Genomic DNA, 15,591 nt, shown 5'->3' with positions numbered 1-15,591 from the left:
ACCACTGTGACATAAGGCGATTTCGTTTCAGATAGTAATGTTACACAATTTTTTTTTTATATATAATTTAGCTATGTCGTAGTCTTTGGTTGTATTCTATGAGTTCCAGTAAGTATAATAGATAATGCAACATAAATCTATATAGCCAAAACAAAAACTTCAATTGCTGTAGATGCAGATATTAAACATCATAAAAGTTTGGATAGCCCATCCAACATCATAATAGATGGATGATGTCTATTGAACATACAGAAGATTTATTGGATCGAAGCATTGTATAATGAAGGAATCTACCGTTACACCCGTAGACTTTAGAGTGTAATCTCAAGAACTGTTTGGATGATCTAGGACATCCCGAAAGGTCTGATACTGTCTATTGAATTTACAGAAGACTTACTGGACATGAAAGATTACAAATAGTAGCTTTGTATAATGAAAGAAGTTACCATTACACCCGTAGACTTTAGGATCTAAACTCAAGAACAGTTTGGCTGACCTAGGTTATCCCGACTGATCTGATACTGTCCATTGAACTTTCAAAAGACTCACTGGACATGATAAATTATACAAATCGTAGCTTTGTATAATGAATGAAGTTACCGTTTCACCCGTAGACTTTAGGATCTTAACTCAAGAATAGTTTGGATGGCCTAGGATATCCCAACAGATCTTATACTGTCTATTGAATTTTCAGAAAATTCCCTGGACATGATAGATTACAAATAGTAGCTTTGTATAATGAAAGAAGTTACCATTACACCCGTAGACTTTAGGATCTAAACTCAAGAACAGTTTGGCTGACCTAGGTTATCCCGACTGATCTGATACTGTCCATTGAACTTTCAAAAGACTCACTGGACATGATAAATTATACAAATCGTAGCTTTGTATAATGAATGAAGTTACCGTTTCACCCGTAGACTTTAGGATCTTAACTCAAGAATAGTTTGGATGGCCTAGGATATCCCAACAGATCTTATACTGTCTATTGAATTTTCAGAAAATTCCCTGGACATGATAGATTACAAATAGTAGCTTTGTATAATGAAAGAAGTTGCCGTTACACCCGTGGACTTTAGGATCCAAACTCAAGAACAGTTTGGATGACCTAGGATATCCAGAAAAAATATTCTGCGAATAAAACCATTCTGTTAGTTTAAAACCCGTGCCTTTCCCGTGTTTCGGGTATCCGAATCCCTTCAAAAACATTGCTGAAGGAATTGAAGGAATCATAGTTATAAGATGAAATATAAAATGCTTACCGTACTATCATAGTTGCCCACATTATCAAAGTTTCCCCCATTTACGGTACTAAATACATATCGATGCGCCGTTCTTCATCGGAGTCGCGTTTTTTAAATGGGCGCTCTTACGAGATATTACATTTATCTGAGCTTCCCATCTGCAGTTTGGGTCCAGATATGGTTGCATGGGAAAATTCTTTCAGTAATAAATCTTGCAGAGCATCACTGTTAAGGATTGTTTATTTATGTTAAAGTAGCCTTTAGAACATTCTATTTCCTTAATTTTTATTTGAGCATCGTTCTACAGTGAAAACTATTGTATAGCAGCACGGTCAGGATTTAATTCTTCATAGTAAGTGTATCCTATACTATATCATTACTTGACTAAAAATATAGTTTATCTGTATTTTCAATATGGAATATCGTGAATATTTTCTGTGTAAAACGTTTTATTTTATTTTATTGTCCGACTTACTGAAACAGGTATTAGTTTATATTGGATAAATCCTTTACCTTAACAACATTGCACAACATCCTAAAATCGTTTCCAACATCTAACTATTGTAAAATTTCGAATTTCTTATCATAACTGTATAAAAATATGGAATCAATTTCATTGACGAGTCCAATATGAAGAACACTATACTACACAATTTCGAAAACAAGCTAATATATGATTGGAACTTTATCACGCAAACACTTTCGTCAAGATCTAAAAGCTCATCCCACCCAACAAACCATTATTGTCAATTATGTAGTTGCATAAGTAGTATTAGGAATAGATAAAAAAAAATATCTGGGAAACGTTTGCCACAGATTTGTGTTAGTCTTAGTTTGTCTTCTTGTCGGATTTGGTCGCCTTTTTGGTGGACGATGACGGTTTGCTCGGAAAGATCACAAACAGCGACAGCTGAACCAAACCCAACGCCAGAGCGATCACATTTTGTGCCTGTTGATTGAGATGGAATTTTGAGTGGGTTTAATTTTCTAATATTGATTATATTAACTTACCACAAGGAAGTTACTTCTTAAGATGACTCCGTACAATAACCAAGCGAGCGAAACGAAACTACCGGATAGTATGATCGGGAATGGTAGTCCTTCGGTGCTTTTGTTCTTCAAAATTTTTCCCTGAAAGTATGAAGTATAAAAACATGTATGAACGATTCACCTACGGGAACTGAAATTATCATGCTTCATGAAAATTTATTTTCTCTAAATGATTTAATTTAAATAGTATTTAAATAGATTACTACTTACCAATCCCAGCAGCGGCATCCCAACCAGTATCAGCAGTATAACGGTCAGTATCATTCCGAAGCGAAACTCGACCACCTTGGGGTCTTCGTACTGCACGTACGCCAACAGCCCGGCGGCAATCGCTCCGGCCAGACCGATTTGTCCCCACACCTTGTTCTTGGCCGGTCCCAGCGTGTACCAATAGAAGGCACACACGTACACCACATTCAGGCCCAATCCAATCAGATTGACCTTGATCATGGCATCGTCCTGCAGCATCTGCCCGAACTGGACGTTGAGCAAGCTGAACACCGCACCACCGAGGAACGGTCCAGCGGAAAATCCTTCCGAGCTACCCTTCCGCCGGATATCGTTCACCACGAACACACCGCTGAAGAACTGCAACACCGTTATGACGGCCGCCGACAGTCCGACGGTGTCCTTGTACGGCTGCAGTGCCACGGCCAGGGACTCCATGTTCAATATTCTCTCAAATGTATAACACAAATCGGAAGTGAACTTTGTGCGTATGGGGACAAATCTGAACACTGCTGATACCTTCTGCTGATGCCCGCGCTGTTATATAACTCTACTAAATTAATCGAACATCACTCCGAGCGGCCACAACGACGACACTGTAGCAGCGAAAACCTCCTCAGCAGAGTTCGAGGTTGCTTTTTTTCGGGTCGCTGTCTATAGAGATAAGTGACATTTCAACACACGAACACTAGCGCAAATTTTTCCTCACACAAAAGTGCACGCCGATTGAAAGGCTACTCAGATTGCATATGCAAATATTACCCAATCGAATTGGGTAAAACGGGTAAATAATGATAAAACTAACGTCCGGGGCAAGAGTGCAAATATTTTCCTCGCAGTTTCACAACTACATCTACTAAAAAGGCACGCATACATTTGAACGTGATTACCTCTATTGATAAGCAATTGATCGTAGAACGTTCATGCTTGGTACGGAAACCTATCTACACCTATATGTCATACAAACAAAAATTTAGTGCAATGATGTGGCCAAAACAAGTATAAAGGCTCCCCCAAACCAAGGCGACTTTTCCGGCGACACGATTTTTTATCACCGCGATTTTTCTCAACGACTACAGCGATAAATGCGTCGCATCGACCATCTACACCAACGCGAAAACTAGTCACAAACAAAACTTAGTCGCCCCGCGACAGCGACGAAAACTGTGCATGCAGCGACCAGCGCCGCGACACACCGGCGACAAGTACAAAAATCGCTGCACTGTCGCTTGTCGCCTGCGACGACGTCGTCGCAGTGTGGAAGGTCCCCTTCAAATCAGTGCGCAGCGATTTCGCGACAAAAACATAGCGACAAAAAATCGTGTCGCTGGAAAAGAGTCGCGTCGGTTTGGGGGAGCCTTAAAACAAGACATTCGTGGGTAAACAGGTTTTCTTGTTGAGTTTTGACATTCCTACATCGCATGCCCCTTCGCATTCGAAATTGGAGCCGGTTTGGGGCTCTCTGAATAGGGGACTGCATGAAAATCTTTCCTTCTCTTTCACTCTTACAGAAATTTTGTAAACAACAAGGCCAAGAAACGTCAAAATCCCATATAAAATCAAAACAATGCAGTGCCCTATGGTATGGTTTGGGGCTTTGGGGTAGGGGAAAGTGGGTGTTGACTGTTGACGAATGAGAAGTGCCATTTACACTTATCAATAAATTGATTCAACCAAGAGGTTCAATCCTTCCTTCAACTTCATCAAGAAACACAAATTGATAGAAATATTGCTAAATGTATTGCTTGCATTTTTATTGCGAAGAAGATGGATGATAATGTTGAATCTTGATATAAATACTGACCAACCTGCAAAAGCGAGATTGAGGTTGGTGTTTAATCTTCAATAATTTCCCCTCCGAAAGATTGATCCAACCACCGCTATCATCCAGTTTGACCAAACCATCAAGATCATCCAAATCCGTCAAACTTTCCCCTTGAGTTGTTTTATTCGATCAATCCAGCAGGGTAAAAGAGTCAGCAGATTGAGCGAAGACCATTCCATCAGTGAGGAAGAGATAGCAATTCACCAACATTCAGCGCGTGGTTCACGGCGTTCATGGTGGCCAGCTCAATTGAATTTTATGGAATGCTTTGAAAGCAAATTTTTAGAAATAAAGTGTCACGTTTTTGCATTGTAAATAAAATAAAGACTTGATCATTAGAAAAGTGCAAATCTCTATATTTCACTTGCTTATTCAATTCCATTAATGATTAGGTATGAAAAAAAAATAATGTTTTGATAATTCTGGTTATTTACCACGCCATATTCGATTTTTTGTAAGCATTCATAAACTCTTATTTATTGAACCCAATCTCTCGGATGAGTATGATGAATTGGTAAATAGTGGATCTATTTATTAATTCATCATGCTATTTTTCCTAATGTCTTGAGAAGGTTAATGTTTTTTTTAATTTCTAACACAAGTTATGAACTTCTACCGGTGAACCAAAATATTTCATACAAAATGGAGCTTAAACAATAAGTATGAACAGTTAGGTTCGAACTTCAACATGTAAATTTGGAAATCACTCTAAGGGGCTTTTCCCTCTTACAAAATTTAAAGTTAACCGTAGTGTGGCCAGCAAAAAAAACACCCGTAGAAGGCCGGCAGGGTACCTGGGTACCCACGAAATGGAAATGATTATATCTCAGCGATTTTTCCACCGATTTTAAAAGTTTTTGCCTCATTCAACTCAGAAACTCATTATCTATCGAGATCGTATTTGGTTGGACCGGTCCGATCACCATGGGTACCGGAAAATCCGGATTTACGGATCCATGTTTTTATACAATACAATATACGGGATTTTCGGTAGGTTAGTAGCAATTTCGGTACCAAGCATCGTAAAATTGCTTTGGCATATTGTATCTGACTGGCCTGGAATCATAAAACGTGTTGACTTTGAAACTGTGATTTCGGAACACGCTTCTCGTGGGGCCATGGTTGACCATAAACATCCTAGTCTTAACAATGTGGGTTTCAATATGGTATAAGGACATGCTCCCAAAAATATGGATTTTCCGAAAACCACGGTGATTAGATCGGTCTAACCGAATATTTTCCCGATAGATGATGAGTTTCTGAGTTGAATGAGCTAAAAATTTCCAAAATCTATGCAAAATTGACGGAGATATGATCATTTCAATTTCGTGGGTACCCGGGTACCCTGCCGGCCTTCCACGTAATAAAAAAATGCAGGAGCCCCTCCCCCTGCCCCTGCTTACTTTAAAATTCGGTCAACCCCATTAATAGATGTATATTCACGAGTTCTAAGATCTAACAGAGTTCCAACATCCTAGTTTCAACAACCATTAAAATGTCGAGATTTGAAATTGAAAAAGGTACCCGGGTACCCTGCCGGCCACATAAGTGTTAAAAATAAATAAATAATTAAATAATAGTGACTTTGAGTATTATTGGCAGTGTTTCACTCTTTGCCATAAGAGTTTTTTGTCGTCCAAATAGCTTGAAACTTAGTTGTAAACAGTTTGATTGGCAAAAATGTGACGCCAACTTTCAGTTTATCAGACTTTAGATAACACCCCATGACGAAGAGAACAAAGCTGTCGAAAATATACTGAGTTTTGTAGCATTTCATACTAAAGGCACTAGAAAATCGCATATGCGTTAGTGGAAATTAAAGATGTGATATAAAACATGATGAACCAATGTTAAATATTAAACATTATTCCTAAATAATCTAATGAAAATTTACGATGCGCAACATGTGCTTGAAAATGTTTATTTGGCAGCGCTTTCTTGTTTCCTTTATTCCACCATTCCATCAAGTATTTCTTTCTCAAGGATTATTGATGAAATCACGAGGATCAAACCAAGTATCAATCCAATATCTTTCACGAGAGATAGATCAAGCCGAGGCTCGAGCAGAGAGAAAATCTCCCGGCAGTATGAGAGAAGTTAATGCATAAAGAGAAAAAAAACAAGTGTCCGTGCATGCTTATCATACGTGCACAGCTAGCAAAGCAAAGCCTTTTATGGAATCAATGCGTCGTCGGTGGGTGTGTGGTTGATTTTCAGTCCTACCGATCCCAATGCCCAATGTATACAATGCATTTCTGTCACATTTTTATTTATGTTTTTAATGAATTTTCTATTCACATTAATTCTTCTAAGCTTTACCATTTTTACATATGTAATCAAACATTTTACATATTTTTTTATTACGAAAAGTTTTTGGACAGCCCATGGGATGGGACTCGAAACACCATCAGTGCCATCTTGCTGAATTACCTTTATATTTCGACATTACACAAAATTACTACAGAAGGGTGTTCTTTGTCAGAAGGGGGTATTTCTAATTTATAGGCAACGCAGCTAAGCATGTTACCGCCCTAATGTGCAAATTATTAATTAACTGGTGTTAGAAACCGCCAGTGCACCAGTAATTTTTAGCAAAGTTCGGTGGGACACCAACCGAGTTATAAGATTACACAAAAAATGTTGTGAACTGTTTATTGCTGACTGCACGCCAAGTTGGACTGACACAATAGTGTGCACACACCTTCAAAGTGTGATTGCAGCGCAGGGATACGTCGGATCGAATTGAGGTCTTCGGTGCACTTATTCCTTGTAAATGGAGGAATAAGGGAACGTTCAAAAATTACGTCCAACATTTGGGGGAGAGGGGGGGGGGGGTCTAGAAAAGTGTGACAGTACGTGTATTGGGTATAGGGAAATTGCGTGACAGAGGGGGGAGGGGGGGTCTAGAAATCCCGAAAAACGATGGACGTAATTTTTGAATCTTCCCTAAGTGCACCGAAGACGTCGAGACGATCCGAGGCAAATGTGCACTTTTATCACACTTTTTAGGCGTACCAAAAAAAGTGTGATAGTCCAATTTGAGATGTAGTCTGCAATATTATCACTAATGCATTGTTTACATTTAGCTCTGCATAAACTTATATAAACTTTGCATAAATTTACTACATTACTTCTGCATAAATTGTTTTTTTTGTTCGATGATTTATTACATCTGAATTCAGTTTTTTTGTATAATATATTTAGCTATTGAAATTTATTTAAATTTAAATTTAAATTTTATATTTAAAAAAAATACGGCAACACGGCAGAATGCACTGCAATGATGACGCTCTCGTTCACGCGCTGCTGCATTGAAAGAATGATAGCTTGATCTGGAGGGAAAATATTGAACCAATCAATTGATCCATGGAATAATTTGACCCATGGTTTGAACAATCTTCGAGAGGATTGATGTAACAATTTTGAAGGTGGGGAAATATTGTAGAGAAAATTGAAGAAAAATGCGCTATGGAGGGGAAATATTGCTGTGTGGTTGATCAAACGGAAGATAGGGGAAAAGTTGAATGATTGATGTCAATCTATTTTTGAACAATATTATACATTCAATTTTTCCATAAAACGGCCAACTATTGATCAATATATGCACCGTGTGACTGGCGCTAGAGAGAGAGACCAATGAAACATACAATTGATTCGAACTCTTCGAAAATGTGAAAGCTCTTAGGGTTCATTCACAAATGTCATAACGCTAAAATTGGTCGTTTTCAACACCCACCCACCCCTTCGTAACACTATTTATATGGGGAAAATTTTATTTTGTTCGAGCTGTAACACCATGAAGGACACCCACCCACCCCCTCCAGCGTTATGACATTTGTGAACAAGCCCTTAGAGAACTGTAACCAGTGGTAACGCACATTGATTAGCGTTTCTGAGTGACCATGCGTCTCCATCGACAACTTAGCTGATCAACATTCGACTTATTTATTTGCTGTGCGATACAGTAGGTACATGCTTCGGAACGCCGATTTCCATTGATTGATGCACCAAGCGGTAAGAAGAAGAATTTTGACATCCAAGCGGTGTGCCGTTTACATCCATCGACCAATCAGCGACGAGGATCTAATCGACGGCACACCGCTTGGATGTCAAAACTTCTTCTTCTTTTCGCTTGGTGCATCAATCAATACAAATGCCCAAGTTTGAGATGCTGTAAATATAGTTTGCTTTGATGGATTGAGCTCAATTTTTAGCACAAAACTACAAATCAAGCCTAACTTTACCAAACACCGTATGTAACAAATGTAAACAAAAAAGAGATTTTCACATGAGGCGCTGAATTGGCTTCTTTAGCGGTGTTGAGATAATTCCATATTCTGAATCTGCATGCGAAACTGAGCCGAAATCCAAATTTTCATGAATTTTGGTGCCCGGGAGCCTATTTAAAAATCAATTTGAAGTTTGTATGGGAGCGATTTGTCGAATCACCCCTCGTCGCATTTTGTACTGGGTGGAGCTGTCAAACAGTTACCCAGCTGTCAAAAGGTGATTTCAAAATATCTCTTTGAAATTGATTTTAGGTATCAAAATAAAGTTCTAAAAATCTGAAAAAAATCATAGTGGCTCAGAAAAAGGTGCTCTTTCGTATAAAATCAAAAAATCGATACATTTTTCCTTATTTAAAAACCCAATTTCGTTAAGGACTTTGTAGTAGTGACGAGAACTTGAGAACTCGCTCAGAGATATCGAGTGATAGTACGAAGAGAGAAAAGGGAAAATAGGAGAAGTTCGGCAGTGTAAGAAATAGGAGAAATATAAGATATCAGAACTTTAGTGACTACCAACGAAGTAACACCTGTTTCAATTATCGTTCCACATCCAGAAGTCTCTATACCTCTCGTTAACCAGTCATTTCAGTTGGCGTACGAGGATAGATTTTTTAGTGAAGTTTAATTTTTTTTTGCATGAGATTTTTTTTCGCGTGTGAATTAGCGTGCAACTTTAGTGGATTGGAATATATTCCACGAATTTCATCCAAGGAGCTCGGCGTAAGTAGATTTTTCCTCCTTGTGAAAAGAATTTCGCATTCCGCCAAATTTTTTTTTGGGCTTGGTTTCTATTGTTCTGAGAGTGCCTTTTGTGTGAAAATCTTTTATGCCAGAACAAAACCTCGCTTTATTCTTTTGTGGGAGATGAAAAAGTGATAAGTGACATTTTTATCGAATTGTAACTTCTATAGAGAAAAGCCATTGCAAAACGCCATTTTGTGAAAACGTGTTAAATTTTGTCGACGACAGTTTTTCTACACACACATTTTTCGTATCACACATTTGCAGCACATTTTTTCCGAGGATCACATACACCACCACAATTTTCTCAGTGTGCGAACCAGTTCCCCAGACGATTCCAGCGACCGGGAACGCAAAAGAGAATTTCCGAACGAACTTTGACAGTTCCGAAGAAGTGTGCGTAAGCTGCGCGAGTGCGAGCAACGGAGCTCACCAACACCGACAACCCGAACGACGGAGCTAGTCGGCTGGTCGGCAACTGGCGAAAGTAAACACCAACGACATTAAGTGCATCAGAAGTGCATCGGAGGTCAACGAACTCGGTGTGTTAGTGCATCGAACAAATTCTGCCGCCACCGGTGGACAAGTTTTGTGGTCAGCCGACCGGGATAGTGAGTTGTGCCTGAAGTTGTGCTGCTGCTGTTGCTGAAACGATTCGTCGGAGCTGTGCATGTGTCTAGTGTTGTGATTTTTGCCATCATCGATCATCGCTTTGCTGGTTTGCTGCTGTGTGGAGTGCACTGTGGATTGCGAGGTGGATTGTGGATGCACAAGTGCATCTGAAGGATTTTTGTGTGCTTTTGATTGCTGCTGTTGTTTTTCGGAAGGATTTGAACCGGATTTTGGTAACGGAGTGCAACGTTTTGCCTACAGGGCTGTTTCCGGATCGTTATTTTTTGCATCGTAAATCAGGTACGTGGTTTTTGTTTACTTTTTGTGATATTTTTTTGCGAGAGATTTTTTGAATTTATTTGATTTTCATTGTGGATTGGGACCAATTTTAATTTGTTTTCGTGTATTATTCTTGTGCATTTCTTTGGAAAGGATGACTTTAACATCGATTGCGGATCCTTATGTGCCATACTCAATGCCATTCAGCCAATACCAGGAACAGCTGGAATGGATTTTTAAACATAATGAATTTCCAGAGGACCGCTACAAAACGTCATTCCTAGCTGTTTGCGGTAAAGAAGTTTTTATTGAGTTGAAAAGGCTTTTTCCTGGGAAAAATTTTAATGAGTTAACTTACAAACAAATAACGGATGAACTAAAGAAACGCTATGATAAAAATGACTTTGCTGTTGTACACAGCTACAAATTTTGGACGAAGAGGCAAGGTCGGAATGAATCGTTAGAAGATTTTGTGATAACCGTGAAAAACTTAGCTGAAAGGTGTGATTTTGGAGAATTCAAGGACAGGGCTATTCGCGACATGTTGGTGATTGGAGTTAACGATACTCAGTTGCAAAAGAGATTGTGTGACGAAGAGGATTTATCTGCTGCGAAAGCGGAAAGACTGATTCTCAATTCCGAGATTTCAGCTAGTAGGACAAAGCAACTAAATCGGGATGATGACAGGCGTGTAAGCGTTGTAGCAAGATTGGGTCACCGACCGGACATTTCGCGATCAAGGAACAGATTCCGAAGTAGGAGTCGTAGTTTTGACAGGAACCGATCGTTTTCGTCCAGAAGTAGAAGTAACAACAAATATCAAAGCACAAGAGGTTCAGGTAAACCAGTTTACGTTTGTTCCTATTGCAAAAAAACTGGACACACTAGGAAGTTTTGCTACCGTTTACATGGCAAAAGCCCGCGTAAAAATCAGGCCAGCGTTAAATTTGTTGATACTCCAAAAGCATCCTCTAGCAAGTCATCTAGCTCCACCAAAGATTCAGGACTTTTCAAGAGATTAAAGGAAGATTTAGATTACGAGTCAGACTATTCCGACGGAATGCCTTGTCTTATGATTTCGTCCGTCAACAAGATCAGCGATCCCTGCTATGTGGAGGCTTTAGTTAATCGGACACGTTTGACCATGGAAATCGACTGCGGTTCAGCGGAGAGTGTGATTCCGGAAGAGTTGTACCTGCGAAATTTTGCAAGCTGCGAGCTGCAGCATTGTAATAAGAAGTTAGTTGTGATTGACGGAAACAAGTTAAAAGTTGTTGGAAGAATTTTTGTGGAGGTACAGCTCGCTGGGAATCAAAAACAGCTAAGCATGGTTGTTTTACGTTGTAAAAACGATTTTATCCCGCTGGTTGGCCGCACATGGTTAGACGAGTTCTACGCCGGTTGGAGAAATACGTTCACCAACCCTCCTTTGACTGTGGGGAACATTGACCTGGCTGACGAACAGAAAGTTGTTGAAGAAGTAAAGAGTAAGTTTGCGACGATTTTTACAAAAGATTTTTCTAGTCCGATAGTTGGTTTTAAGGGAGATTTAATCTTGAAGGAAGACACACCCATTTTTAAGAAGGCCTACGAAGTTCCATTACGTTTAAGACCACAAGTAATTGATTTTTTGGCAGATTTAGAGAAGCAAGGAGTCATCACGCCTGTTGAAGCCAGCGAATGGGCTTCACCGGTTATTGCCATTGTGAAAAAGGATCAAAGTATTCGTTTGGTGATAGACTGCAAAGTCTCCATCAATAAAGTTTTGCTTCCCAATACGTATCCTTTGCCTGTAGCGCAGGATCTGTTTGCTACACTTTCGGGTTCAACAGTTTTTTGTTCTTTGGACCTAGAGGGTGCTTATACCCAGCTGCTTTTAACTGACCGTTCGAAGAGGTTCATGGTGATTAATACCATCAAGGGCCTCTATACCTACAATAGGCTCCCTCAAGGGGCCTCATCTAGCGCAGCAATATTCCAAAAGGTCATGGACCAAGTGCTTTGTGATTTAGAGAATGTTTCGGTTTATTTGGATGACGTGCTGATAGCGGGGAAGGATTTCAACGATTGCAGGAAGAAACTTTTTTTGGTTTTGGAAAGGCTAGCCAAAGCCAACATAAAAGTAAATTTGAAAAAATGCAAGTTTTTTGTTTCGCAATTGCCTTACTTGGGGCATGTTTTGACAGACAAGGGATTGCTTCCCTGCCCCGACAAAGTTAAAACCATCCGTGAAGCGAAAGCTCCACGGAGCGTTTCAGAATTAAAGGCATTTTTAGGACTTGTTACTTATTATTCTAAGTTCATTCCTAATTTGTCCACTCGCATCAGCTGCCTTTACAATCTTTTGAAGAAGAACGTGACGTTTTGTTGGACAGACAACTGTGAAAAATCATTCAACGATTGTAAAGGATTTCTTTTAAACCCAAACCTTTTGGAATACTTTGACCCGTATAAGCCTATAGTTGTAGTAACAGATGCCTGTAGCTATGGTTTAGGAGGTGTCATCGCTCATTTGGTTGAAGACGAAGAAAAACCAATAAGCTTCACCTCATTTTCCTTGAACACCGCCCAGAAAAACTACCCAATTTTGCATCTTGAGGCACTAGCAGTTGTAAGCACCGTAAAGAAATTTCATAAATTTCTTTACGGAATGCATTTTACTATTTATACCGATCACAAGCCTCTAATCGGTATTTTTGGCAAAGAGGGTAAGAATTCTATTTCGGTGACACGTCTACAGAGATACGTTATGGAGCTTTCAATTTACGACTACGATATTGTGTATCGGCCTTCATCCAGGATGGGAAACGCCGATTTTTGCAGTCGTTTTCCTTTGGCCGAAGAAGTCCCTAAAGAGTTGGCACGAGAATACGTCAAAAATTTAAATTTTTCTAGCGAATTTCCAATCGACTACAAAGAAGTGGCTAAAGAAACTTTGAATGACGAATTTTTACAAACGATTTTGAAATACCTTAAGCAAGGTTGGCCACAGAGGTTGGAAAGGCGTTTTGTCGACGTGTATTCTCACTACCAGGAGCTTGAAGAGATTGAGGGTTGCGTTTTGTTCCAGGATCGCGTAGTGATTCCTGAGAGTATGAAGAACAAGGTACTTAAAATGCTTCATATGAACCACTCAGGGATCAGTAAAATCAAGCAACTAGCGCGAAGGACCGTCTACTGGTTCGGACTAAACAAGGACGTGGAGGACTACGTAAAGGCCTGCGTGATTTGCCATCAGATGACAGCGATCAGCAAGAAGGCGCCCTACTCCCGGTGGATTCCAACGACTAAACCTTTTAGCAGGATCCATGCCGATTTTTTCCACTTTGACCGAAAAGTTTTCTTAGTTGTCGTTGACAGCTTTACCAAGTGGATTGAACTAGAGTACATGCGGTATGGAACCGACTGTAATAAAGTCTTAAAGGTTCTTTTAGGAATTTTTGCCAGGTTTGGACTGCCGGACGTTGTGGTTACTGACGGAGGACCACCGTTCAACTCGGACAAATTTGTGACGTTTTTGGAAAATCAGGGGATTTTGGTGATGAAAAGTCCACCGTATCACCCGGAAAGCAATGGACAAGCGGAAAGAACTGTACGGTTGGTTAAGGATGTTTTGAAAAAGTTCTTCCTTGACCCGGAAATGAAAAGTTTGGACATTGAAGAACAAATAGCTTATTTTTTGTCAAATTACCGCAACATTTGTTTAGATAAAGGCCAGTTTCCTTCTGAAAGATTACTCTCTTATAAACCAAAGACTATGTTGGACTTAATTAATCCCAAGAACAAATTTAGAAACCACTTGACTAACTCGCATGATGATCCTGATTTACACACTGCAAAAGATAACAAAAAGGCTGATGTATTTACCACACTCAGGAACGGAGATCTGATTTATTACAAAAACATAAACACTACAGACATCAGAAGATGGTTACCAGCCACCTTTTTAAGACAAGTTTCTGATGCTACTTTTCAGATTTCTCTTGGGGGAAGGATGGTGTTGGCGCATAAGCGTCAGCTCAAGCTGCCGTCTTACACTCACCGCAAAGGAACATTAGTGTTCCCATTTGGGAGTGTGAATGCCCCTATAAACGATCCAGCACTCATTTTATCGCCAAATCCGGTAGCAGCACCAGTTTCGTCATCTTTAACAAATCAAGCACCCATTTTGTCATCTGTACCGTCAGTAGAATCTGTTTTGTCATCGTCTCCGGTAAGATTGCGTAACGATGTTCGTAGTACGAGCAAAAGAAGAAGAGAAGAAGATGAACAAGATTCCGAAGAAGTTTCAAATCCAGATTTTGAGTTCTATGGCTATCCTGCCGATTCTTTTATTTTTGCAAGTGATGAACCTGAAATAGATTTGCAGGATCAGGTTTCTGATCCACTTCCAGTGGTTCCGATAAGAAGATCAAGAAGAAGGAATAAGAAGCGAAGAAGGAGTGATTTTGTCTACTATTAGTAGTTTCGAATTAACTAGAAAATTTTAAATTGTAAATATGTATATTCCGATTCTTTTAGAAGTTAAGCATAATGTGCTTTCGAACATTTTTAAAGTTCAAATGAATTAGATTAACCTTTTAGAAATAAATGAATTATTCTTGAACTGAAGGATGGAGGAGTTGTAGTAGTGACGAGAACTTGAGAACTCGCTCAGAGATATCGAGTGATAGTACGAAGAGAGAAAAGGGAAAATAGGAGAAGTTCGGCAGTGTAAGAAATAGGAGAAATATAAGATATCAGAACTTTAGTGACTACCAACGAAGTAACACCTGTTTCAATTATCGTTCCACATCCAGAAGTCTCTATACCTCTCGTTAACCAGTCATTTCAGACTTCTTGTTCAACTCACCTTTGGGGTGAAAAAATTCTCGGATTTTTGACGTTTCTGAAAATGCACAATGAATGAGTTGTTATGGAAACAGCGAACATCCCCTTCGATTTTCTCCGTTCGTGGATTTCGTTAGATACGGTGTTTGATGTTTGGCTTGGTGTTTGCTAAAGTTAGGCTTTAATATGTTGAATTTTACGTAGGTATGCAACGTAAATACAAAATGTTTTCGTTCACAGATCTGGAGTGACAAGGCGTTCAAAATGTGCAAAAATGATCGGACAGCGGTACTCCTTCGATTTATATGCGTACCGCTGTACGATCACTTTTGCACATTTTGAACGCCTATTTACGCCCAGACCTATAGAAAGAAGAAGTCTGCTTTTACAGATACCCAAGAGGTGATTCCTCGGGTTATGTGGGGTCGACACTAAGACACTCTTTCACTCTCTTCCTTACCTTCGCGGTACGTTAGGGATGAGAAGGGAGGTG

The 15,591-nt window shown here is 39.5% G+C and overlaps 2 protein-coding genes across 2 annotated transcripts; one reads left to right on the top strand and one right to left on the bottom strand.

Moving 5' to 3' along the window:
* Nucleotides 1-1,466: 1,466 nt before the first annotated feature.
* LOC109427105 (sugar transporter SWEET1) lies at nt 1,467-3,380 on the bottom strand. Its single transcript, XM_029869733.2, has 3 exons — nt 2,505-3,380; nt 2,256-2,375; nt 1,467-2,193 (listed from the first exon to the last, which is right to left on the bottom strand). The coding sequence occupies exons 1-3, from the start codon at nt 2,958-2,960 to the stop codon at nt 2,074-2,076; spliced, it is 696 nt and encodes a 231-aa protein (XP_029725593.1). The 5' UTR covers nt 2,961-3,380; the 3' UTR covers nt 1,467-2,073.
* Nucleotides 3,381-9,024: 5,644 nt separating this feature from the next.
* LOC115266091 (uncharacterized protein K02A2.6-like) lies at nt 9,025-15,055 on the top strand. The gene is made up of 2 exons (XM_062853629.1): nt 9,025-10,289; nt 10,422-15,055. Exon 2 carries the CDS (start codon nt 10,423-10,425, stop codon nt 14,728-14,730), a length of 4,308 nt encoding a protein of 1,435 aa, XP_062709613.1. The 5' UTR covers nt 9,025-10,289; nt 10,422; the 3' UTR covers nt 14,731-15,055.
* The last annotated feature ends 536 nt before the right edge of the window (nt 15,056-15,591 follow it).

The sequence above is a fragment of the Aedes albopictus genome, chromosome 2 (genome assembly GCF_035046485.1).
Source record: "Aedes albopictus strain Foshan chromosome 2, AalbF5, whole genome shotgun sequence".
NCBI classification, from domain to species: Eukaryota; Metazoa; Arthropoda; class Insecta; order Diptera; family Culicidae; genus Aedes; species Aedes albopictus.
The sequence above is the reverse complement of the archived record's forward strand: the minus strand, read 5'-3'. Positions and strand labels throughout refer to the sequence as shown.

Coding starts and splice junctions, on each gene's coding strand:
- LOC115266091 (XM_062853629.1), top strand. CDS start 10,423: ATGACTTTAACATCGATTGCGGATCCTTATGTGCCATACTCAATGCCA.
- LOC109427105 (XM_029869733.2), bottom strand. CDS start 2,960: ATGGAGTCCCTGGCCGTGGCACTGCAGCCGTACAAGGACACCGTCGGA. Junction 2,376..2,504: donor GGATGCCGCTGCTGGGATTG/GTAAGTAGTAAT, acceptor TCATACTTTCAG/GGAAAAATTTTGAAGAACAA. Junction 2,194..2,255: donor TAAGAAGTAACTTCCTTGTG/GTAAGTTAATAT, acceptor CTCAATCAACAG/GCACAAAATGTGATCGCTCT.